Below are 27,380 nucleotides of genomic sequence, written 5' to 3'. Positions count from 1 at the left end.
GAAGGAAGACCATCAACTCGATCCACTTCGATTAAGAAGAAGGAACTACACACTCTAGGATGCATATCTTGGTGATGTAAGTCCATCAATCTCTTTCCTTAAACCCAGAATCCCAAAGTTCAAATGACAGATACCGATTCTTCAAGGGTACTAGAAGTTATCGCTGAAGATTCAGAATTATTAGAATTAGGAACAAACTTTTTGAATAACCAATCAGAATTAGAAACAAATTTTTCCAACAATCAATCAATTAGAAATAGAAGATTCCAACCATATCCTTCAAGAAGAAATTTTGAAAACCTCGAAATGAATAACCAAACTTCTTCTAACCCACCTGTAGTTGACGCAATGTCAAGACAAGATATACAATTGCTTTTGAACTCAATACCTGAATTTTCTCCAAGTCAAAATTTATCAATATTTATCAATGAAATAGACAACCTTCTTATACATCTCCAAGGAAGGTTAACTCCAGACCTTACTTACGCCTTGAATTTCACAATAAGATCAAAAATTAAAGGAGAAGCGAGAGATTTCATTTCTTTTCAAAATGCTACGGATTGGATCACTATCAGACGATCATTATTGCAAAGATACGGAGATCAACGAAATGAAGACCTATTGATTTCTGCCTTAACACAATCCGTTCAGAAAAAGAACGAAAATTATTTCGACTTTTACAGTAGAATTTCAAAGAACTTGAATGACCTTTTACAATACCTAACACTCAATACACAAGATCCAAATTATTTGCTTTACAAAAAACAAGACGTAGAAAAATTAGCCCTCAAAACTTTCCAAATTGGACTCTTAGAACCATATCGGTCATATTTAAGCAATTTCGAATCTAAAACTCTTGAAGAATGTATAAACAGATGCAAATTTTATGATAATAGAAAGCAAGAGTGGGAATATTGTGAATTCTTAAGAAAAACTCAAGATAATGATAAAAAACCAATTTATCGACAACAAAATAGTAGTTCAAATAGAGAGAATTTATTTGTTACTCAAAAACCTACTTTCAGTCGGCAAAACTATAATAATACCCCTACTTTCAGTCAGCAAAATTATAATAATACTCCTGCACGAATTCCTAATGAAAAAGGTTTTCCACACCCCATTAATCAACCGATCACTAATAATCCAAAATTTCCAACAAATCGACAAGTTTTCGGGACAAAACCAGGATCAAGTTTTCATAAGATTCAACCAAAGCCTACGCCCATGTCTATTAGCACAAGAAATACTTTCAGACAACCGGTAACACCCATGTCTATTTCCACCAGAAGAACGGGAATCCAACAGAAACCCAATTTCATCTCAGAAGAACTATTTAATGTTCAATCGGAGAATTGTAATTCAGACGAAAATATGACAGATTATTTCCCAGAAAATGCAGAAAATGAATTCGTTAACCCTCAAGAAGAGTGGGAAGAAAATTATGAAGATGAAAATTTTCAGTCATGTGCCCTAGAAACAAACAATACTTAGACTTGAATTGTGTTAAGATTAAGTCAAAATTGCCCTATATTTACCTCCCAGAAGTAAATTTAAGAATTCTTATTGATTCAGGTGCAACAAATTCAGTAATTAATAAAAAACCAGCTTATGAAAAATTTTTCAATTTCCTTTTCAAAGAACCATTCAGTGTTTCTGGCTTAGGAAATACTATTGAATCAGATGACAATTTACATATCCCCATTTTATACGAATTAGGGATCTATGAAAATATTCATTTACATGTAGTTGATTGGCATAAAAAATTCGACGCATTATTAGGAACTTCCGATTTACAAAGACTAGGAGCAAAAATCGATTATCAAACACACACTTTAGAAATTAACGGCTTAAAAATCCCTTTCAATCTCGAATATTCCAATTCCAAAATTAAACCTAGAAAATTCACTGCGAAAAATCATGTCAAAATACCAGTTACTATCGAAAATGGCGATGTTATTATACCAGAGCTGAACTTCAAAGAATTTTCAACCCCAGAATGTATTGCCCACGCGAAAGACGGATTATGTTGTATACCAATCCCTCAACCAATAAAAAGTACCGAAATAAATTTCTCAGAAAGAGTACCTGTTCAATCTTTATTCGAAGCGGAAATATCAGAACCACCCGCGGAAAATCGAAATTTTAAATTTTCCAAACATATTAGAACTGAACACATGAATTCGGAAGAAAAGAGAGAAATTCTAAAACTTTGCAGTAAATTCAGAAATATTTTTTATAATGAAAATTGTGATCTTTCATTCAGTAACACAGTCAAACACAAAATCAGAACAAAAGATGAAGAACCAGTTTACGTGAAGTCCTTCAGACACCCTCATAGTATGAAAGGAATTATCCAAGAACAGATACAAAAATTGCTTGATGATAAAATTATACGACCATCAATTTCACCCTATAGTGCCCCCGTATGGATCGTCAATAAGAAAACAGACGCATCCGGCGAAAAAAAGTATCGAATGGTAATCGACTATCGTCGTTTGAATGAAAAAACGGTAGAAGACAAGTATCCCCTACCCCGAATTGAAGAGATCTTAGACAATTTAGGAAAAAGTTGTTATTTTTCAACATTGGACATGGCCAAAGCATTCCACCAAATTGAAATGGACCCAGATTCCATAGAAAAAACGGCCTTCACAGTAAACAACGGACACTATGAATACGTACGTATGCCCTACGGCTTGAAAAACGGACCAAGTACTTTTCAAAGAGTCATGGATGATGTATTCAAAAAGTATCTCCACATATTTTGTTTTGTGTACATGGACGATATTGTAATATTTTCCAAATCTTTACAAGAACACATCTATCATTTAAAATTAATTTTTCAAAAACTAAAAGAATTCAATCTCAAAATCGAACTAAATAAATGCGAATTTTTAAGTAAAAATGTTGAATTTTTGGGACATGTAATAACTCCCGACGGAATAGCACCGAATCCTTCCAAACTGAAAGCGATCGAAAACTACCCAATACCTCGGAATACGAAAGAAATAAAATCATTCTTAGGATTGATAGGTTACTATCGCCGATTCATCAAAAATTTTGCTCATATCGTTTCACCAATGACAAAGTGCTTGAAAAAAGGCGCAAAGGTAAAACCTGAAGATCCAGATTATGTATCATCATTTCAGTTGTGTAAAGAACTATTAACAAATGCCCCAATTCTAACTTATCCAGATTTCGAAAAACCTTTCAAATTGACAACAGACGCATCAAACGTTGCTTTAGGAAGTGTTTTATCCCAGTCTAATCGCCCAGTAGCATATTACTCTAGAACATTGAATTCAGCCGAAAGAAATTATTCGACAATCGAGAAAGAATTATTAGCAATATTGGATTCCACAAAACATTTCCGACCCTATCTTTTCGGTCAACATTTTACTGTAGAAACAGATCATAACCCACTTGTCTGGCTCTATAAAATAAAAGAACCAAATTCAAGACTTATTCGATGGAAACTAAAATTAGAAGAATTCGATTTCGATATCGTGCATACAAAAGGCAAAGAAAACAAAGTAGCAGACGCACTTTCAAGAGTTGAAATCAATAATCGGGAAAACGATAATCTTTCTTTACTTTCCGATGACGATTTGAACGTCGAAATCTCTTCAGTATTAGCGAATGTAAATGAAATACCTGTTCTAGCAGATGAAGAAGTAGAAAACATTTTAAATTCAGAAAATAATCAAAATATCCTCAACAATTCCGAAAATCGAAACGAAGATAACGATTCCGGTAATACTATTCATTCAACCCAAGACGACAACGGGAAAGCAATACCCATTACAGATTCCCCAGTCAATATTTACCCAAATAGAATAATTCTTAATATCGGAGAACAGTACAATTTAAAATACACGAAACCTTTTGGAAAAAATACGTATAATGTTACTATCAAACTGAATTGTATAGAAAATGATTTGACTACACTTTTCAAAGAAGTTTTCAGACCCACTGAAACCTACGGAATTTTTTTCAGAGATAAAAATTTAAGACTTCCTTTTATTCGATTTTGTAAAGAATCTTTCAACTACTCAGTTAAACTCTACATTAGTAATCTTTATTTATTAGATGTAGAACGAGAAGAAAATCAAAATGAAATAATCTCAGAATATCATGACAAAAATCATAACGGAATATCAGAAACTTTTAACCAACTCTCTAAGAAGTATTATTGGCCTAAAATGAAAAATAAAATTACCTCGTTCATAAATGAATGTGAGCTCTGTCTTCGTTCAAAATACGAGAGACAACCTTATAAACTAAAATTTTCAGGACCACTTCTGGCAAAACGACCTTTTGAAGTTATACACATAGACACATTCTCATTCCAAAACTCAAAATTTTTAACGACTATTGACTTATTTTCCAAATATGCCCAATCTTACGTAGTAAAGGATGGCACTGCCCTTACTATTCTGAATAAACTACGTCACTACTTTTCACATCATAACATACCTCAGAAAATCGTATGTGATGAAGGAAAAGAATTCCATAATAAAACCTTCATAGAATTTTGCAAATTGAATAAAATTGATTTACATTTCACAACAGTAAATAATCCAAGTTCTAATTCCCCAATTGAGAGATTTCACTCTACAATCTTGGAAAAATTAAGAATTTTAAAACTGAAGAACCCTAACGAAAACCCTTCAAATTTAATGATCTCAGCTACACTTATTTATAATCAATCAATTCATTCAGCCACCGGCTACTCACCATTCTATTTACTTTATGGTCCTTATGACAAACTGCCTGAATTCGACCTCAATATGACGGTTTACGAACAATACAACGAAAAAAGAAAACAAGAAATTTTACCATTTTTCGATCAAGTTTACGAGAGAAATAAGGAAAAATCTCAAAAGAAATTAGATAAATTGAATGAAAACCGAAATGACCCTCCAAACTTGAAACAAAAAGAAGTTTTTGTAGAAAGAGGAAGACCTAGAAAAACTGATCCTCCTTTCGAAAAAATCATTGTTGAACAACAGGAACAAAATAAAATCAGCGGTTTAACCGAAAAATCTCGAGAAACTACCGCAAATATTAATAAAGTCAAGAAATTAAGGAAAAACGTTTTCTCTTTTCAGAATTCCAATAATGCTGATGCAGACCCAAACCAACCAGGCCCTTCAGGTCACCAAAATAATCAATAACGGATACTTCGAAGAAAACTTGCGTAATGCAAAAATTTTAGATCACTATCACAAATTTCTTTTCTTGATTGACGTCTCTTATTTAAGAAACAGTTACAAACAGCTAAGAAACAGTTTTTATAAATTACATGAACATGATACTTTAAGTACATCCACTCATGAAATATGTCTTGAATTTCAAACAAATCTCAATCAAGTTGAACAAATTTTGAATAAATTTAGTGGCAACTACAAAGTTAAGAGAGGTTTGGTGAATTTCATTGGAAAAGGTATAAAATTTATCACTGGAAATTTAGACGATGATGACTTGAATACCATAAATGAAAATTTAGAAAGACTTCATCAAAATGCAAATAATGAAATTGAAAGAATCGATAAATTAACATCATTTGCCAATCACTTGTCTAAAAGATATTCAGAAGATGTGGCTTTGTTAAATGAAAATATTTTGAAGACTCAGTCATTATTTGACAAAATAAAATCTAATGAAGAATTCACGATTAGGACACAAAATCTTATATTTCAATCGAAAGTATTACTCAACTGTCTACTTATGATAGAAAGAACAATAAGTTTTGCAATATTTGAAATACCGAACCTAGAACTTTTCAAAGTTGAAGAACTCCATTCTATTGAACAATATCTTGAGAAAATTTATAAACCACAAGAGCTTTCATCAATTAATAATGCTCATCTTTACAAATTATTAGAATTTTCAAAAATATCTGTCATAGGAACAGACAAATCCTTAACATTCCTATTAAAAATCCCTATTCTTAAGCAATTCATTGCAAATTACTCCCAAGTGTACCCAGTACCCAATCATCAAGATATTGCGATAATACCACCAAAGAAGTATTTGATTAAGATAAAAAAATGAGGAATATTGGACCGACGAAGCCTGCCGATCAATAAGCAACTCCTTAGTACTCTGTCTTCAAGCGCCAACAAAAGAAGCCTGTACCCTGACAAAGCCTCAACTTTGCCAGACTTCTTTGTCAATAAACAACTTCAAGATTACCCACGTATTGAAAAACAAACAATTGTTGACCATCTTCAAGAAAACCCAAGAAGTAATAGAAGATTGTCATGGAATCATAATGAAGAAATCCATTCAAGGAGCCAATTTGCTCAGTTCCGACTGCAAAATCATAATTGAAAATTCTATATTTGACAACACAATACCAATTTACAATATCACATTCAGAAACATTTCAAAAATTACATTGAAATTCAACCACAAAATCGAATTCCATTTGAAACATTTGAGAGAGCCAACCTCCATTATTCAAGAAGCTGAGAAACTCCGAGATGAACCCATGTATCTACATCCGGTCATTCACATGACACATTATGCCCTAAGTGGAATATTACTTTGTCTCATGGTTCTAGGAATAATTGCTATCTTGTTAAACAAAACGAGAATTCAAGAGCTCCTGTTCAGTCCCAGGAAAATCATCCACCTAGAGATGAGCAACGTTCAAGGCCTTGGTACTGATAACGAGGACGTTCCAGTCTAAGGGGGGAAGTGTTACGAGACCGTTTCCCACAAGAAACACGGAATCGCATCGGAACCCGAAACCCAGGATTCCTGGAAGACGACACAAGGCGTGACCACCGATTGTGACTCTTTTCCGTTTTCATAATTTGAATAATAGTCAGTTGATGTCTAGCGTTAGATAGATTCACTTGCTTGTTCCTTGTACAAATAAAAACGATATCCTTTCTATCGAGTTGTCCTTTAATTATAATTGGCAACCCTAAAAAGAAATAAGTTCTTTTTAAAAATAGACATTTGGATACGTTATTCATAACTATATGGCAAAACAACGTTTGCCGAGTCACAATTTTTTGTGCTTATCCGGTATCTATGAGAATCGGCCAACATCTATTTTTCATCCCCCTAAATGTTAGGGGTAGTCCACCCCTAAATTTTTTTTTTATTTTTTAGACAAAATTTTTAATTTCTATTTTTTTATGATACAACATGGAAATTATTTATATGGCAAAACAACGTTTGCCGGGTCAGCTAGTATTGTATAAATGTATCTCTTTCTCGAAACAAATAAAATTTAATATGATTAATTCATATACACATCAGGGTGTTTCATTATAAACTGGACAAACATATATGCATGGTCGGTAAATGACACCGGGAGAATCATTTTTGTCTTATGACTCATAAGCGGAGATACAGGGTGTGCAACGTCATATTGAGCAATATTCTCATGAGTGTAGTCAGTTATGTATAAACCTCAAAGTAACGGTTTCTGATCACATCTGAGTATTTTTGAATGCTCAATTCAGAAAAGATGGGGAACTCCAAAAAAATTACAAAATGGCGGAAAACCTGCAAATGTTCGTGATTTTTTTTGCGGTTGCCAAATTGAATTTTCTGAATGAACACAATTTTCGAACAATTCCCGTGAAGAAATTTTTAATATAACATAACTTTTTTTTATGTCTATAACGAAAAACAAATTTCACCCGAAATTGTTGAAATGTTTCCTCTCTGTACTTTCTCTTATACCTAACACGAAAATGAAAACAGAATCGAAAAATATCAAACCTTTTCTGCTGCAGTATACTGCAGCCGTCCAAATATCTCGTAGGAACCTCTAACATAATCAACAAAAAATTGGTTGGGCTTTGAACAAAATTTTTAAATTGAGCTGTCGAAACATTCCAGATGGTATTATGAATTTATCCAAAATAAATTTATTTCGATGCAACTTTGTTGGGAGCCGAACTCGCGACTTTGTGGTATTATATGCCCTCACCTGTGGAATGTAAATTGAAATAACTAATATTAGGATATTAACTTTTGTTACCAAGCAACACGGTAACTCGTATGCACATTCAAATTGTGTGAATTGCCGTTGCTTGGTAACGAAAGTTAATATCCTTACGGCCGATTTCATAATCAAACCTAAAGTCCCAATTCGGGGAATATTCTGGAAACCGTATGGAATAAAAAAAAATTTCATCGGCATAATGCAGAACAACAAAAATTGAAGAGTGCTGGACAAATTTCTCACTTCCCAACATACCTCAACCTCAACCGCTCAACCTCTTCTTCATGAAAAGACAAAAAATCAGTTCATTTTTTTGAGATCATTTTGAGCTCGAAATCAAAAAATGATAGATACCTACCTTCCTATCAGAGTGAAATTATAAGACTTTCCTAAAAACAAACGCTCAAATGCATCTAAGAAATAGAGCGCAATAAAAGATAACATTATTTCATTCAATTCGTTACCCAAAAGATATTAATTTTATATTGTTCTTTACTTTAAAAATTAGGTTCAAATGAGATTTTTTTTAACAAAAGGTTTAATGATCACATTTCAATCCGGAACAATGGTGAAATCTTTCATACTTATATACTCACCTGGAAGTCGTTTTGTCCGGATAAATGAGCATTTTGAATAATTAATGATTACAAAATGGATGGGCGAACCTTGAAAATTCAAGTATTGCTCTACAAAAAAATTGATATTTGCGAACGCGATGATTTTTATTTGAAAAATTGTTCCTGGTAGATTGAAAAAATCGATAAACTGTATATTTACGCATTCACAGAAGAATAATATTATATTTGAAATGAGGTGAATCACTTCTTCAACTTCGAGACATGAAAATCAGATTCTGAACAACTGAAATGTTTAATTCAGAAATGAACGTGTTTGTGAAGTTCGAGAGCTTCACAAATAAACATTCATATCCGCCTCAGATCAACCAAAATGAGAAGAGCATTGTGAACCTTTTATCTTATTTTGCATCTTCTAGAGGTAACCGCGACGTATTATAATGATTCACTTTTGCACCATTTGGGAGCATGAATGCGATATCTCATGGATGTCTGTGTTAACTGGGATGATGTAGAGGTAGTTATTGGTGACTTAAACATTGATATTTTGGAGGGAAACGATAAAATGGCAAACCTCTATTTAAATGAAATGGGATCATGTGGATTTATTTCTTATATTAACAAGCCTACAAGAGTCACAGCAACAACAAAAACTCTACTCGATCATATATAGGTATATATCATGGAAATGAAAAACCAAAAGATGCCAATAGCTTTCTGAAATTTCTTGTGAACGAAGCCATTGATGTTTTACACCATGTTATTTCTTTCAATAACCGCTTGTATCAGGTAAAAATAAAAGCATTCATTTGTGACGTACCTGCCAAATCTTACATTAAATATGTTATGGGTCACAGTGGGTATGACTCGAGATGACTCATGTTCAAAATGTAAAATAAAAGGTGTTTACGAGGAAAGAAGAGTCTGTTTTCCAGACTTAGAAAATTTCACTCTAAGAAATGATGCGGATTTCAGAGCCAAAGTTGATGAAAACCATCATACGGGAACGTCAGTTTTGGAAATGATTCCTGGAATTGATATGATCAAGGATTTTCCTTTGGATTATATGCATCTAGTGCGTTTAGGGGTAGTAAAAAAATTGATTGTGAATTTGTGGATCAACGGAAAAGTTCCTAACAAACTGTCATTCCAACAAATTTCAAATATTTCCAAATTGCTGCTGAGCCAGGCCTCCAATATTCCTCATGAATTTAATCGTAAGCCGAGATCTCTAGATGAAGCTAGCAGATGGAAGGCAACAGAATTTCGTTTATTTTTATTTTATTCAGGTCCTGTAATTTTAAAAAAGGTTTTGGATTGTGAGAAATATTTGAACTTCCTGAGTCTCCATGTTTCTTTGTCATTTTTGTCAAGTCCGCGGTGGAAATCTAACATAGTGTACTGTCAATCTTTACTGAAGTATTTCGTCGAAACTTTCATTGTTTTGTATGGTGTTCAGCATGCATCTCATAATATTCATAACCTTTTACATTTATGTGATTATGTTAAAAATTTTGGGGCATTAGATATGTTCAGTGCCTTTCCGTTTGAGAATCACATGAAAAATTTGAAAAGGCACATCCGGAAAACTGATAAACCTTTACAACAGATTATACATCGAATTGCCGAAGAAGAGAAGTCAAAAAAAACGTCAAACACTCCACCTCATAAAACTTATCCCGAACCATCTAATGAACATTCTAATGGTCCAATTTTAGTTGATGTCACATATTCCAAACAATTCAAAAAATTGTTATTTGAACATTTCTCATTGAGTATTTCTGAACCAGATAATTGTTGTTCTCTTATTGGAGATTCTGTAGCTGTTATAAAAAACATTTTAATAGTTAATAATGATGTGAAATTATTAGTTCAGAAATTACTTAAGCTAGAAAACTTTTATGAATCTCCTTGTAAGTCTTCGGAATTGGGCATATTTCTTGCTAGTGACTTCGGTTCATGTGAATTAATTGATTCCCGAGATATTTCTCATGAATGCATGAAATTAGATTTCGAAGAAAAATATGTAATATTTCCAATATTACATTCAACAAATTCTTGTTAACTGTGGACCACATTTTTTTTAAAATGCCTATAGATGATATTAAAATCTCTCTCGATTTCAACTTGACTTTTATGAAAATAAAAATTAAATAACTACTTTACCTTCATGAATTTTTTTCTGTAGTAATTATTCTTTATCTATTATATTGTGTTTATGTAGGATAAAAATAAAAATGTTTTGCATATACCTACGAAATTACGATCTCGATTAATACTATAATAGTATTAAGTTGTAAGCTTACAACTGAGTAACGATGATGACCTTTCATCAAACTGATTAGTGATTATATTGGATATTTCTTCAACTAAGTTTCATAGAATTCAAATCGATTTATACCCCAACAAATAATTGAATTAATAGCGGTAGGTAACTACATTTACTGACAATTTTTACAAAATAGAAAATATGGATGGAAATAAATCATGGACAGTGGTAAAATTTATTGAGGAGGATACAGTAGAGGCTGTACCAACGACATGGCTAAAAGGGAATTCTTGCTTTTGGCCCCCATACCCCAGGGACAGGTTGTTGGCGGCCATAAAAAACTCCGAGTATCCGAGCTCACATTGGCCTTCTCATAAAATTGAGGTTTTCAGAAATGGGACATATGGTATGTATTAAATGCTATTTCAACGCCCTTTTTTTCAATTCACTCAACATGAAAACGCTTTTAAAATATCACGTTCTTCAAAAATTATCGAAAAAATCGAACTTCAATGCACTATTTCTTCTAGCTCAAAAATTTTCGACCATAATCGCTTGCAAACAAGGACGCTGTGTATAATTATAAGTTTAATTTCAGATAATTATTTGGAAGCGAGAAAAAAGTTGAATGTCGCAGAGTATACTAGCGACCTCAACCAGGAGGACCATTCGGAAACGCGAAAAATTCGCCATAAAAGACCAATGAGTTCATCTTCAGATGATGATGAGGAGCTCATTTCCATTAAAAAAGTAAAGGCCTTTCCTAAACCTCCGACCAGGTCGGTCACGGAAACAGCAGGGAACAGTAGTGGCATAACCATCAACAGTAAGTGTTAGTTTTATGATCTGGTCAAATACTATAATATTCATTCATTGACAAAACTGTCCATAACGATAATCATTGTGGACTGTGGTTCTTGGAATCCAATTTTTCCTGTGCTTTCGTTATTGGGAATGAAAAAATGGAATGGATTCTGTGATGTATTTCGATTTGATAAAAACAAGTGGCTAGCTCGGTGTCTCATTTAATACTGAATTCACAATATGTACAAACATCTGTTATATACATTACATCTCCCTTTTCAACAAAATAAAATTCAATTTAGAATTATAAGAATTTCCCTAAATTTCTTACATCTATATTATCAATTATATTAAAATTATAATAATTTACATTATAATAATTGCCTAAATAGGTTGTCTTATTTTCCTACCATATCAATTATAAATAGTAGTTCTGCGTGAATTTTCTATGTCTTGAGTATTTGAAGTACAAGTATTATTAACTTCATTTTCTTCATCCTCAATATCAATGTCAGATCTATATCTATAACTGTTCACAAAGTATGGTTTTATATGATATCTGTTTCTCCTAATTATAGAATTGGTACTTGCTATTTTAACTAAATAAGATCTTAAATTAATTCTCCTAATTACAATTCCTTTTACCCAAATATTATTCATTTTTATATATATTTTTTCATTTTTATTTAAAATTCTTAAAGTTTTTGACATCCTGTCGTGATATGTCTTCTGTTTGTTTTGTCTTTTCACTAAGAGATTTCTCTGTCGCTTAAAATTTATATTTCTATGATATAACAATTCATTTTTAACAGGTAAAATTGTCCTAGTTTTCCTATTAAAAAACAATTCACTAGGTGAAGGTATGTTTACATCTATTGGAGTATTTCTATAGTCCAATAAAGCTAATTCTAATTCTGTATCTGATTCTGAATTTTTCTTTATTATATTCTTAACAGTTTGAATGGCTCTCTCTACCATACCATTAGAGCGTGGATAATTTGGACTAGAAGTTATATTTTCAAATTGCCAACTTTTTGCAAAACTCTGAAATTCAAAACTGGAGAATTGTGTACCATTATCAGACATGAATATTTGTGGTATGCCTAATCTACTAAATATACATTTCAAATTTTTAATAACAATTTCTGAAGAAATAGAATTCAATTTACAAATTTCAACATATTTTGAAAAATAGTCAATAACAATCATATATTTTTTGCCATCAATTTCAAACAAATCACAACCTACTTTTTGCCATGGATATTCGGGAATGGGATGCGGTATGAGTGACTCTTTGAAGTTATTTCTAGAATACTTTTGACAAATGTCACATGATAATACTACATTTTCTATGTCACGAAACATATTTGGCCTATAAAGTAGTTCTTTTGCTTTTAAATTACACTTAACAATGCCCATGTGGCTTAAATGGATCAGATTCAACATTTCTCTTCTCAATGATTCTGGTACAACCAAGCAATTTCCTTTATAAATTATGTCATCAATAATAACCAATTCTGACCTTACATTGTAATATAATTTTGATAAAGAATTACATTTAGCCCGAGAATTCGGCCATCCTTCCTTAATATATTGACTAATAACTTGAAGAGTTGAATCTTTTTTAGTTTCCTCTTTGAACTTTTCTAAGTATTGTGGTGAAATTGGAAAAAACTTTTTCAAATAATTAACTTGTGCTTCATACTCATTTTCAAAAATGTTTGTATCGTCCTTTTGCATATTGATTCGACTCAAGGCATCAGATATATACATTTCCTTTCCAGGCCTGAACTGAACATCCAAATCATACATCTGAACATCCAAAAGCATTCTTTGTAAACGCATCGGACAATCAATTAATGCTTTCTTGAAAATATGAATCAGCGGTTTGTGATCGGTTTCTACAATCACTTTTCTACCATAAATATATTGATGAAATTTCTTAACCCCATACACTATTGCTAACATCTCTTTTTCAATTTGAGCATAGCATTTTTGCGCATTATTTAAAGACCTCGATGCATATGCTATAGGCTTGCTTTCTTGTAATAGTACCGCTCCCAAACCATCTTTTGAAGCATCCACAGATAACACCAACATTTTCTGTGGATCATAAAATTTTAATATTGTTTGCGATGACAAAATTTTCTTTATTTGATCAAAAACTTCCTTTTGTTTCCAACCCCATTCAAAAATTGTATTCTTTTTTAATAAATCCCTCAAAGGGGCAGTTATTTCTGCTACATTCGGAATAAATTTATGCAAATAATTAATAATACCGAGAAATCTTTGCAATTCTTTCACATTCGTTGGTTCTGGATAATTTTTTATTACTGAAATTTTACTTTCATCTGGCTCTATACCATTACTCGTTATTTTATGACCCAAGTAATTCACCTCCTAAACTGAAAATTTACACTTTTCTTTATTAAATTTAATATTATTTTCACGCGCCCTTTTTAGAACTTCGACCAGCCTTTCGTCATGTTCTCTTTGATTTTCACCCCAGACCAGAATATCATCTATATATATGCTGACACCTTGAATTCCTTCAAAACATTTTGAAATTTTTCTCTGAAAAATTTCACATTTAAAAGGTAATCTTTTAAACCTGTACCTGCCAAATGGAGTGTTGAAAGTACATAATTTCGAACTATATTCATCTAATTCAATATTCCAAAATCCATTATTCGTATCCAACACAGAAAAAACTTTAGCATTATTTAAATTAGCAACAATATCTGTAAAAGTGGGAATTGAAAAATGTTCTCGTTTAATTGCTCTATTCAAATCAGTGGGATCAATACATATTCTGAAATCTCCATTAGGCTTGTCTACAATTACTAGGGAGTTAACCCACTCAGTTGGCTCGAATTCTCTAGCTATAATGTTTTGTTTTTCCAAATTATCTAATTTATTTTTCAATCTCACCAAAATCCCTTGGGGAAAGCGTCTAGCTGCATGGATGCAAGGTTTAACAGTTTCATCTACCTTAATTCTATATTGACCTGGTAAACACCCAATTCCATCAAAAACATCATGAAAATCAAGCATATACCTCTTGGTGTCACTCATTTCCGCTACCATTCTCGCAATATCCAAGTCTTCTATTGAGGTTTTTCCAATTATTGGACGGCCATATCCTTTAGCTATAAAAAATTTTACATTAAATTCGTTATTTTTATAAAAAACTGGGGCTGTAATATATCCTATTATTTCGATTCGATTTCCTGTATATTCTATCAATTTGGTATCATCTCTCATAATTAATTCGGATTTGAAAATTGCATTGTACAAACTGAATGGAATAACATTAACATCAGCGGCAGTATCTACTTTGAAATTTACTATTTCATTATTTATTTTTGAATCGACTGTCCAATTTGATTTTGTAGATGAAGTACTATTTTCCACTGAACCTATATAAAGTTCTTCTTTTCTTGCAATATTATTAACACTTTTACTTTTACAAAATGAAGCAAAATGATTATACAAACCACACTTTCGACAAATTTTCCCGAATGCTTTACAATTTCCCCTGAAATGAATAGTACCACATTTCGTACAATGAAATTCATTATTATTATTTCTTTGTTGTTGAAAATTAATAATAATAATAATAATAACTGTTTTTTATTGGCCATCGACCGAAGTCCTTCAGCCTAGTGAATTACAAAAATACAAAAAAAAAAAAATTCATTCTATTTCATTTTCTTCACTGCAGCTCAGATAGTCTGTCCATCACACTTCGAGTTGGAAATTTTCTGTGTGGGTTAGTTACCGGGGGGTCCTTGTGGAACATGATTTCAACATCCTCTATTTCTTTCAATCTTTGTGCAAATCTTCTATTCAGTTTCTCTAGTCTCTCCTTGATTGGCTGTATGTTGGCTTTTTCATATAATAGTTCATTTGATGGGTTGTGGAGTTTATTAAGTGGGTGTCTCTGTCGAGTTATAATTCTTAGTGCTGATCTTTCTCCTACTTCTATATTTCTCATTACCGAGTCCGCAACGTTTGTATATAGTGGATGTCCGTATTCTAAAATTGGTCTACAGATGGTTTTGTAGATTTTGATGGAATTTTCCAAACTTATTCCTTGGTCGTTATATGTGAGGCATCTGAAATGTTTAGCTCTTGATATTGTGTTTTTTTTGGCTATGTTGGAATTCAATTTCATATTGGCCTTGTTGTCTACTTGTATGCCTAGGTATTTTATTGATGGAGATGGTGATATGATGTTGTTTTCAATCTGAATTGTTGGCGAATTTGGACGTATCTTATGATTGAATATTATCAGTTTTGATTTGCTTGGATTAGGTTGAAGTCGCCATTTGTGAAACCAGGAAACTAGACTGTTTGTGTAGAGTTGTAGGCCTTTCAGGCATTTTTGTTCTGTTTTTTCGTGTGAAATAACTATTGTGTCGTCAGCATACTGTAGAAGGTATTGTGATTGGCTGGGTGCATTATATATATCGCTGCAGTATATGTTATAGAGGAACGGGGACAGTGGTGAACCCTGTGGTGTGCCCTGCTCTGGGGAGAACCAGGAAGAGGTCGTCTCATTTATCTTCACTGTCAGTTTTCTTTCTTCCAAGAATTCCTTGATTATTTTTATGAGATAGTGAGGAGTGTCGAGTTGGTGTAATTTAAACAGTAGTCCTCTGTGCCAAATGCTGTCAAATGCTTTGTTGATGTCTAGGCAAATCGCAGCTGTTTTCTTTCGATTTAGTTGAGCATTTTGTGTGTTAGATATAAATATGGTAATTGGCAGAGTAGTTGATTTTTTGGTCCGAAATCCAAATTGGTGTTTAGGTATGACATTTTCCAGTTGTTCCTCAAGTCTACTTTTTATGATCTTCTCCAGCAGTTTACCCAGCACAGGGAGCAGTGTTATTGGCCTATAGTTTTGTACCTTTTGATGATCCGTGTTATGTTTCGGTATGGTTATTATAGTGCCTACTTTCCAAATATTAGGGAATAATCCAGTATTTAAGCAGTGTTCATATATTTTGATTATTTCGTTATGTACTTCTTTTTGTAGCATTTTCAGAACGCTCCATGGAATATTATCAGCTCCTGGAGCACTGTTCTTGCTCTTATGTAAAATGTCATAGTAGACTTCCTCATCAATTTTTGATGAGGAATTTTGATTTCTTGTTGATGTTTGTGGATTATTGAAATATTTGTTGTACCAGTCGTTAATATCTTTTTCATGATGTTTGTCAAACTTGAGGTTTTTATCATATTGAAATGCCTGGAGAATATTTCTGCTTTTTCTTTATCTGTGTCATATATTTTGCCTGCCTCATTTAGGGTTGGTATACTATGGTATGTTTTGTATTTGGAAAGCCTGTTTACATGTTGATAGAATGTTCGTCCCTTTGTCTTATTTATTTCATTGCACGCGCTCATCCATGTATGTTGTCTGTATTGCTTGATCATGTTGTGAATGCTCTTGTAAATTTCATTTATGTTTCTTTTGAAATCGGGATTTGGCTGTTGCTGGTATTCTCTGTACATTTTTCTTTTTGTCTTGATGAGTTTTATGATATAGGGGGGGAGTTCATGAAGAGATGGATTATGTCTAGCAATGGGGGTGTGTTTTCTTATGTTGTCTGATAAATAGTTGTTGAATTCTGTGATGTAGTCTTCGTTAATTTCTCTTCCCTCATTTTGTTTTATGAAGTTCATTATTTCTCGATTGACTTCTTTCATATTACATTGCCTAAAGTTATATGTTGTTTTCTTGGGTATATCTTCTGTTATTTCCAACATATCGAAGGTGATTACCATTGCTAGGTGGTTGGATCCCAGGTCTGGAACAAGCTCAACCTTCTTGACATTGCTTCTCAGGTTAGAAGTGTATAATATTAGGTCCGGAGTACTGTCTGGATTGTTGCCCATAATAAATGTTGGATTTGTCAGGTGTTTAGTGAATATCCCGTTCTGCAAAAATTTGCTTAGCTGTTTATTTTTACTTCTGTTAACGTTGAAGTCTCCTATGATTATAGCGTATTTGTATAGTGCTGCCTTGGTGAATATTGTTTCTTCAATAGCGGAGTGTGGATGTATGTACACCAAAAATACATGCAGCTTCTCATTTTTGAATGGTATAGTGAAGTGGAGACATTCATTCCAATGTTTCTTCAGCACTGGTGGGTTTTCCTTTCCTATTTTCATGGTTGGGTGGCCTTGCACAATACTTCCTCCTCTTTTGTTTATTGTTTTGTTTCCTATTTTTTTGATGGTTTTCCAATCCCTGTATGTCACTTTATCATCCTCTTCAATTTTTGCCTCCACAAACATAGCACATTTGATGTCGTTATTTTCAATGAAGTTATTTATAATTTGTTTTTTCGGAACATAGCTGTTAATGTTGTTGTAAAGAATTTTTACTTCAGAATTGAATTTGAATGCTGTTATGGGTTGGCTCTGTTGGTGACGGATCTTCTGAGTTCTCCATGTCAAACATCAAAATATACACTCTGCTCCCTGAAAAAACGGCGATACTGTCGATTTTATATTGGTTGATGAATCTTCTTTTTAATTTGTTGATTAGTTCTTCCCTATTGGTATTTTTAGGTTTGTTTAACTTCCTTATATATGTATTAACTATATCATCATGAATAGTAATTGTGCCGTGAATTTTGCTCTGTTTCTTGTTTAGTTCTTCTATGTTTCCTGATTTTTTGTTGAGTGGTTTGATTGAGACGTTAGGTATTCCCTCTAACGGTTTTCTGGGGTGTTTTGGGCACTTAGGGGACCATGATTGGTGATCTTCTGAGCCACACGACTTGCATTTGGGAGGGAGGGTTGTTTTACATTGAGATTCTCTGTGTGGGCCCTGACATTTAGTACACACAAGAGGACTTATGCAGTTATCGGTTGTGTGATCAAATAATAAACATCTGCTGCACGGCATTGGTGTGGGTTCAGGTGGGTTACTAGGGTAGACAAGGTAGTGTCTGTTTTTATAAAACATCCCCTCATTTAACAGTTTTTCAAATGTTGCTTCCTCTCTAGTTATTATTCTTATATGCCCTGTTTGTGTATTTGTTGCTCTTGATGTTATTCTCTTACAGTATCTGTGTTTTAGATTGAGATTGTTTAGGTGTTGGCTTATGTCTTTTTCATCAATAGATTTTTCTACGGCAGTGATAACTACTGAGAAAGTTTTTTGTGGTTCTTTTCTTTCCTTTGTTCTTTCGTATGGTCTTGTTTCGTTATATTTAATTATAATCTTGTCGATTTTCATTTCTTCTAGGGCAGCTTCGAGTTTTTCTTTATTACCATTTGATTTTAGCAGATAGCCCAGTTTGGTTCTCAGAATAATGTCTGTTGATTGCGGAAATTTTTTATTCCATTCTTCAGCCATTCGAATTCTGTCTTTTATAATGGACTCGTCGACTGTTAGATAGAAAAGAAATTCGTATTCAGCATTTCGAATTTCATTCATTCGTGTGGAAAGCGAGTTGAAGTTTTTGTCAATTTTCCGTGAGTGAATCATTCTTTGTTGATTATTTGTGTTTATATTTTGTCGCATTGGCATATCCTGTAATATATCCTATTATTTCGATTCGATTTCCTGTATATTCTATCAATTTGGTATCATCTCTCATAATTAATTCGGATTTGAAAATTGCATTGTACAAACTGAATGGAATAACATTAACATCAGCGCCAGTATCTACTTTGAAATTTACTATTTCATTATTTATTTTTAAATCGACTGTCCAATTTGATTTTGTAGATGAAGTACTATTTTCCACTGAACCTATATAAAGTTCTTCTTTTCTTGCAATATTATTAACACTTTTACTTTTACAAAATGAAGCAAAATGATTATACAAACCACACTTTCGACAAATTTTCCCGAATGCTTTACAATTTCCCCTGAAATGAATAGTACCACATTTCGTACAATGAAATTCATCATTATTATTTCTTTGTTGTTGAAAATTATTACTATTAAATGACTTGAAACTTATCTGTTTTCTTTGACGACTCCTGGGATGTTGTTGTCCTTGTCCATTAGATACTTCATTCTGTCTCCTTTGTGCCTGCTTCTTCATACCCATGTGAAAATTTTTTCGTCTCACTTCCATTAATTCTTGATTATCTTCTCTCTTCCTCATGCTCGGACCAGGATTTGAACATAAAATTTCCAATTGTTTATTCGTTATCTCTGCAGATTTACATATTTCCACCGCCTTTATCAAGTCCAGATTTTTTGTTCTCAAGAGTCTGTCCTTGACGTTTTTATCTTTGATGCCTAAGACCAATCTGTCCTTTATGAGAGAATCTGTTAAATTTTCGAATTCACAATTTTTACTTAATTGTTTCAACTGAGTTACATATTCATCCACAGTTTCCGATTCTTCCATATTTCTGGTGAAAAATATGTACCTTTCATATGTAACATTAACACTTGGTATGAAGTATGCCTCAAATTTTTCTAGAATATTCTTCAATTTCATTTTTTCTTTTTCATTTCCAAACTCGAAGGTATTGTATATTTTGAGGGCTTTATCACCGATGCAATTCAACAGCAAGGCGGCTTTATATTCTTCGGATTCACTTTCTGCTTTTGTAGCTTGAATGAAAATTTTGAATTTCTGTATGTTAAAAATTGGAGTAATTTTTAACCCAACTCTATCACTAGATGCACATTTTTAGCAACTCAGTGACTACGTTTATCGTTACATGCTTCTGTGAACGTAACCTTTAAATCGCTGTCAATCAGCTGCTCAAAAAAACCGGTGGAACCTGTTGAATCTGTTCAATTTAATTCATTCTTTTTAGATTCTTCGTTCGCTCAAGTGAATTGGAACTTGGTCTAAATTCTTAACGTGATTTTTAGTGCACTCTCAACTTTTTCAGTCAGCTCAAATCTAATAATATTATTTTATATTATAATAATCAATCGATCAACATCTCAAAAAGGTACAGTACTTTTTTCACTCAACAAAAAATGTAATCATTTTTTGCATGTGTCACGTTACAATTTCATTTTACATAATTTTCCTCTCAACATTCACTCCATCGCTATGCATTTTCTCACTATTACATTTGCAATATTCTGCTCTACATCTCTATATCATATTTGCATGTATATTTTCTCAATTTTCTCCAAATCTCTCAATCAACCACGTGCTCAATGTACCTAACTGCTTCAACCTCCTCAAAATGCATCGATATTTCATTCACTGTGAATCACATCACCTCGACAATCACTCACATTTTAATTTCTCTGATTTTAGCACCAAGTTCACATTTCACACCACTCTATTAGAAGCTTATATACTTGTATTCACTCTCATTTTGTATATATGTCACCTCAGATTAACTTTACACCTCTTACGATCAGACTTCTCAGGCCTCTTAAGTTTCAGGTACCTCTACGCTCAAGTTGGACACTTCGAAGGCTTCTCATAGACCAGATCGAAATCCATCTCACTACACTCAGCACTCCGAACAAAGGAATACACTCAATTAACTCTCTTGGACAGACTGGTTTGTGATAACGCTCGAGGAGGTCCAACCTGATTTCAACTCAATAAGTATAATTTATTATAAACTTTTGCATGTCTCTATTACCTGAAACTTATGATACTTTATTTCTATTCTCTAAAGTTATGAACTGCTCTTCTTGTTTCATCTCAATTATGAATACTACTCATTAGTTCTTTCTACGTTTACAATATTTCATTTCTCTACATTACATTTGTAACACAACTCACCTCAATTTATGTACTCTCATACAACACCTTCTGCTTTTCTAATAGATTTGCTATTCCTGTAAGCGTTGGTAATCATCTCTCTACATTACATTTGTAACACAACTCACCTCAATTTATGTACTCTCATACAACACCTTCTGCTTTTCTAATAGATTTGCTATTCCTGTAAGCGTTGGTAATCATCTCTCTCACTCTGTCTCATTACACCTGTCTCACTACATTACATATCTCTAACTTCTCAAGTTGTCACTGCAACCTTCTGTTTTTCTGATAGCGAGACAGTTTATGAAATCGTAAACTCTATCACTGTAAACGTTGTGCTTGCATGATAACACTCACATCAATTCATAACTATCAAGCTCGATTATTATGCAACTCAAAATACATAAACACGTTTTTAAGTAGATCTATCTCAAATCTCTCAATTCTTATCAAACGCATAATAATTGATCTTGTTACTCGATACATGAAATTCACTCAACCTGCTCTTTCTCTCAAGCAAATACAACGTTGATTTTCTCATTGAAACATTACTCTCAAATTCTCTCAATAACTTCTCAATACTTGTAAATAGGTTCACTCTGTTTAGATGTTGTATATAATTTTACTTCATGCGAGTGTCTATTTATTATGTGACGTGTTTGATATACAATAAAGATTTTATTTTACCATCTCCAACTCAATCATTTGGTAACAGTCCACTTTTAAGTAATTGCCAAAAATCTCAACACCCAGATTTTTGAACATTTGGTCCTTCGGGCCGGATGGTTGAGTTGGAATAATCATTCATTCATATCACATTCATCTCAAAAAGGTCATGTCTCAAAAGTCGGGAAGATCTTCTCCATCTCCAAAAGAGGATGACGCTCAACTCCAGGTCCCTCCTACTCGATCATCCAGATCTTCCACATCTTCGCAGCCTGATGTGGGACCTCAAACTCGCTCGGCTGGTCTTCCCACCAACCTCAAATTGAAAGTCGCTACTCAACTGAGTAGACTACAACTCATGAAGGACATCTTCTCCAAGCTGTCCAACATCTCAACATGGACTGTGCAAGACCTGTCACACACTCAAGAGCGACTGCAAGACCTTCACAAGAACTTCTCAAAGACTCACTCGTATTTTGAGTCAGCGTGGCCTGAGTCGTGTCTCGACCACGAATACTTCGCATCTTCAGTCTTCTTCGAGGAATACTCTCTATTCCAATCAGCCATCTCGAAATTAATACAACTCAATATGTCACTCAATCCTGTGGATTCACAGCCATCCACTTCTGCTCAAGCCCCTCAATCTTCTCAAACTCGTCCTCGATTGCCTGACATCTCAATTCCCACTTTCTCAGGCGACTTCTCAAAATGGCCTGCCTTCCGAGACCTTTTTCAATCACTCGTGATCAATAGCACCTCAATTTCTGACATTGAAAGGTTACATTACCTTCGGACATGTCTCTCTCACGAACCTCTCGACACCATCTCTAGTCTTCCCTTAACGGAAGTCTCGTTCCCCATAGCTTGGAAGAAGCTTATGGACAAATATGAGAATAAAAGGCTGCTCCTCTCTTCTCAATACACAAAACTTCTCTCCTTCTCATTGGCGAATCAGAAAAATTCTACCGCCTCATCTCTTCGTCAATTTATTGACAGCATCGTCAATCCTCTCCAAAGTTTGAAAGCTCTAGGTGAAGATCTAGAGCAGAACAACAATCTTTTGGTGTTCCATATCATCAATCGTATGGATCACGCCTCTCGCACTCATTGGGAAACTCTCATCTCCTCTAATACCGAATTTCCCTCCTTCGCTCAGTTGATGGAGTTCCTCCAATCTCGCTCTAGAGCTCTAGAATGGACTGAGTCCAATCAGAGACAGTCATCTCAAGAATCCTCTCGCTCTCGCACAACAGTGCACACCATCTCTCAAAAGGTTACAGCTCAAAGTAAACCTTCTCCTTCACTCATCTCAAGCAAATCGGCCTCCTCGAACACTCCAATCTCAAAAGTCTCTTCTATGCCCAGTTACACCTGTGATGATTGTGGACACGACCACTTTATTGCAGATTGCCCTAGCTTCTCCAAACGCTCACCTCAAGAAAAAGCTGATGTAGTATTACATCGCATCCTCTGCTCTAACTGCCTCGGTAGACATCATCGCCACTCTTGCAGAACGACAAAGATCTGCAAAATCTGTGGAAGTCGTCATCATACACTTCTACATGATGCTCCTCTCAGCAGTAAACCACACTGCAAAGTTCCACCGGTACCCCCTCGAGTGCTTCCACAATACGCTCTCACATCTCAAAAATCTGCTCAAAGGGAGGTGAGTTCTAGCAACTCAGCTCTAAAGCCGTCAAAATAGTTCGAAGAAACGTTGAATTATTTTTCTTCAGCTACCTCAACCACGACTCAACACTCTCCTCGCCACTGCCATCGCCCATCTCATCACCTCAACAGGATCACACACGGTTCGACTACTCATCGACAGTGGATCCGAGCTGACCTTCATCTCTCAAGATCTAGCCAGAAAACTCAACATCTCTAGAAGGAAGTCGCATGTTGTAATTGTGGGAATTCATGGAAAGACTTCTAAGACACAAGGATCTCTCGCCCTCACTCTCAAGTCGACGTATGACCATCAAACCATAAATATTGATGCTCACATTCTCTCATCATCTTTCTCTAATTTGCCTTCCTTCTATACATGTTTTCAGCAATCTCTACATCTCCAGCATCTCAAGTTAGCTGATCCAGAATACCACATCTCAAGAGCCATCGACATCATTTTGGGTGCTGATGTATATGGCTCAGTTGTTCTTCCTCAGATGAAAAAAGGCCCTCCATCATCTCCAATCGCGCAACTCTCAATCTTCGGCTGGCTAATCCTAGGACATGTGTGTCAAGAACAGGAACGCCTTCCAATCCAATCTCCAATGTTTCATACTGTTCAAGATGAAGATCTACATCATCTCCTCACTAAGTTTTGGGAACAGGAAGAAATTCAACCAACGTCTACGTCACATCTCACCTCTGACGAGCAAGAATGTGAAAACCACTTTGTCTCCACTCACTCTAGGCTCTCCTCAGGGAAATACGTAGTAAGATTACCATTGAAATCATCTATTGACGTCTTAGGTTCTTCCAGACAACGAGCCTTCCGATGTCTGCAAGCCTTGATTCGGAAATTCGACAAGGATCCTGACTACTCTCTGCTCTACCACCAATTTCTCGATGAATATGAACTCCTCCAGCACATGCAACCAGTCTCGTCAGAAAAGGTCAACTCAAGATATTTTCTTCCTCATCATGGTGTTCTCAAAACAGACAGCTCTACAACGAAACTGCGAGTAGTCTTCAACGGCTCCAGCCCCACCTCGACTGGCATTTCTCTCAACGATATTATGCACACCGGAGCGAAACTACAACTCGACGTGATTGATGTTCTTATGTGGGTGCGTAAATTTAAATTTGTCTTCTCTACAGATATCACAAAGATGTACAGACAGATTCTTGTTCATCCTGATGATTGGGATCTTCAAAGCATCCTTTGGCTCGACTCAAACAACAACGTGAAGACATACCATCTCACAACAGTCACATACGGAACAAGATCAGCTCCATTTTTGGCAATCAGAGTTCTTCTCCAACTTCTCAAAGATGAGGGTCACAACTTTCCACTAGCCATTCCTCCACTAACGAAAGGTCGTTATGTCGATGATATTTGTGGTGGAGCAGATACTGAACATCAACTTCTCGAAATTGCCAAACAACTCCAGAACCTTTGCATGGCGGCCGGCCTTCCGCTAGCAAAATGGCAGTCAAACGTCTCAAGTCTCTCTCACGTCGTTCAAGAGGAAGAATCAACCCCCACTCCAATCTCATTCGATGAAGGTTCTCACTCAACTAAAGTGTTAGGTCTAATCTGGTACCCTCAAGAAGACTATTTCACTTTTAAAGTCAGCTCCAATCTATCTGGGTCTTTGATCACCAAGCGATCAGTTCTATCTCATATTGCTAAAATATTTGATCCACTCGGTTTAGTCTCCCCTGTTACGATTAGGGCTAAAATGTTGTTGCAGGAATTATGGCTCCAAAAGTTATCATGGGACGAACCTCTACCTCAACTACTCCAACAGAAATGGTACGACATCAGTGAAGATCTCTCTAAGCTGGCCAGCATCACAATTCCAAGATGGATTAACACTCAAGAGGGTTCTTTCATCCAACTCACGGCTTCTCTGATGCATCTCAACTCGCCATTTCAGCCGTTCTCTATCTTCTCGTTCGAACTCCGTCCAAGGAATGCAAAGTTACAATGCTTTGCTCCAAAACCAAAGTATCGCCTTTAAAACCACTCACAATCCCGAGACTCGAATTATCAGCTGCTCTTCTCCTCTCTCGACTCGTTAATTATGCGCATAATGTTTTAGCTCTCAACATTCACTCAACCACTCTATGGACGGACTCCTCAATCACTCTAGCTTGGATCAACACTCACCCTTCACGTTGGAAGGACTTTGTACGGAACAGAGTTGCAACAATCCAAGATCTAACTCCAAGGGCCCATTGGAGGTATATTTCCGGCAAAGACAATCCTGCTGACTGTGCATCACGAGGGTTAACTTCATCTCAACTTCGCAACCACTCGCTATGGTGGACGGGACCACCATGGCTTTCCAAGTCAGAAGATTCATGGCCAAATCGTCAGCCGGCACCGACAACCGACCATGAATCAGAAGCAAGACCAGCCATCTCCATACTCACCTCCACTACGTCAGACTACTCATGGGATCTCATCTACAGGTATTCCAGTTTGAATAAATTGTTAAGAATCACCTCTATTTGTTCAAAGGTTCTCGCACGACTCCAACGCAAGCTGGATCCAGCACACCTCACACACCTGACTTCAACTGACTTGGATGCATCTCGAAGGCAACTCAAAAAGTCTACTTTCCACATGAACTCAAGGCTCTTCAATCACACACTCCACTTCTCTCTTCACATGTATTCAGTAGACTCACTCGACAACTCGACAACAATGGTGTAATTCGTGTAGGCGGACGAATTTCCCATTCTCAGCTCGACCCAGATAGCAAGCATCCAACTATTCTTCCTCAACACTCTCAATTTACTTCTTTGGTTATAGATGAAACTCACCAAACAACTCTACATGCAAGGCACTGTGGCACCGCTCTCAACAACTCATGGCACAACTACCCACATCTCAAGTGCAGCCATCTCATCCATTCCTCCACACTGAGGATTGAAAGCAGTCTGTTCGCTCCAGTTATGGGTGGATTGAGTAGCTCAGACACTGGAGTGATGGATTGCCTCAACTTCCTCACAATGGATAATTTACGAAGACCTACTCGATTATAATCAACTCCGTTAATTATGGCGGCCGGAATGTTAAAAATTGGAGTAATTTTTAACCCAACTCTATCACTAGATGCACATCTTTAGCAACTCAGTGACTACGTTTATCGTTACATGCTTCTGTGAACGTAACCTTTAAATCGCTGTCAATCAGCTGCTCAAAAAAACCGGTGGAACCTGTTGAATCTGTTCAATTTAATTCATTCTTTTTAGATTCTTCGTTCGCTCAAGTGAATTGGAACTTGGTCTAAATTCTTAACGTGATTTTTAGTGCACTCTCAACTTTTTCAGTCAGCTCAAATCTAATAATATTATTTTATATTATAATAATCAATCGATCAACATCTCAAAAAGGTACAGTACTTTTTTCACTCAACAAAAAATGTAATCATTTTTTGCATGTGTCACGTTACAATTTCATTTTACATAATTTTCCTCTCAACATTCACTCCATCGCTATGCATTTTCTCACTATTACATTTGCAATATTCTGCTCTACATCTCTATATCATATTTGCATGTATATTTTCTCAATTTTCTCCAAATCTCTCAATCAACCACGTGCTCAATGTACCTAACTGCTTCAACCTCCTCAAAATGCATCGATATTTCATTCACTGTGAATCACATCACCTCGACAATCACTCACATTT

General features: G+C 34.9%; 2 protein-coding genes across 2 annotated transcripts; one reads left to right on the top strand and one right to left on the bottom strand.

The window, feature by feature from the left end:
• Positions 1 to 12,119: 12,119 nt before the first annotated feature.
• Positions 12,120 to 14,933, bottom strand: LOC123321304. The gene is made up of 2 exons (XM_044908774.1): positions 14,552 to 14,933; positions 12,120 to 12,452 (listed from the first exon to the last, which is right to left on the bottom strand). Exons 1-2 carry the CDS (start codon positions 14,882 to 14,884, stop codon positions 12,444 to 12,446), a joined length of 342 nt encoding a protein of 113 aa, XP_044764709.1. The 5' UTR covers positions 14,885 to 14,933; the 3' UTR covers positions 12,120 to 12,443.
• A 7,771-nt stretch (positions 14,934 to 22,704) lies between these two features.
• LOC123322354 lies at positions 22,705 to 26,730 on the top strand. The gene is made up of 3 exons (XM_044910297.1): positions 22,705 to 23,674; positions 23,745 to 25,077; positions 26,498 to 26,730. The coding sequence occupies exons 1-3, from the start codon at positions 22,886 to 22,888 to the stop codon at positions 26,728 to 26,730; spliced, it is 2,355 nt and encodes a 784-aa protein (XP_044766232.1). The 5' UTR covers positions 22,705 to 22,885.
• Positions 26,731 to 27,380: the final 650 nt, after the last annotated feature.

This window comes from Coccinella septempunctata, chromosome X, assembly GCF_907165205.1.
Source record: "Coccinella septempunctata chromosome X, icCocSept1.1, whole genome shotgun sequence".
In the NCBI taxonomy this organism is placed as follows: domain Eukaryota; kingdom Metazoa; phylum Arthropoda; class Insecta; order Coleoptera; family Coccinellidae; genus Coccinella; species Coccinella septempunctata.
The sequence above is the reverse complement of the archived record's forward strand: the minus strand, read 5'-3'. Positions and strand labels throughout refer to the sequence as shown.

Bases quoted from the DNA above. Each gene is read 5' to 3' on its own strand.
- LOC123321304 (XM_044908774.1), bottom strand. From the start codon at position 14,884: ATGAGAGATGATACCAAATTGATAGAATATACAGGAAATCGAATCGAA.
- LOC123322354 (XM_044910297.1), top strand. From the start codon at position 22,886: ATGGACAAATATGAGAATAAAAGGCTGCTCCTCTCTTCTCAATACACA. The intron at 23,675-23,744 runs GTGAGTTCTAGC...ATTTTTCTTCAG, and splicing joins AAAAATCTGCTCAAAGGGAG to CTACCTCAACCACGACTCAA. The intron at 25,078-26,497 runs GTGGAGCAGATA...CTTTGGTTATAG, and splicing joins TTATGTCGATGATATTTGTG to ATGAAACTCACCAAACAACT.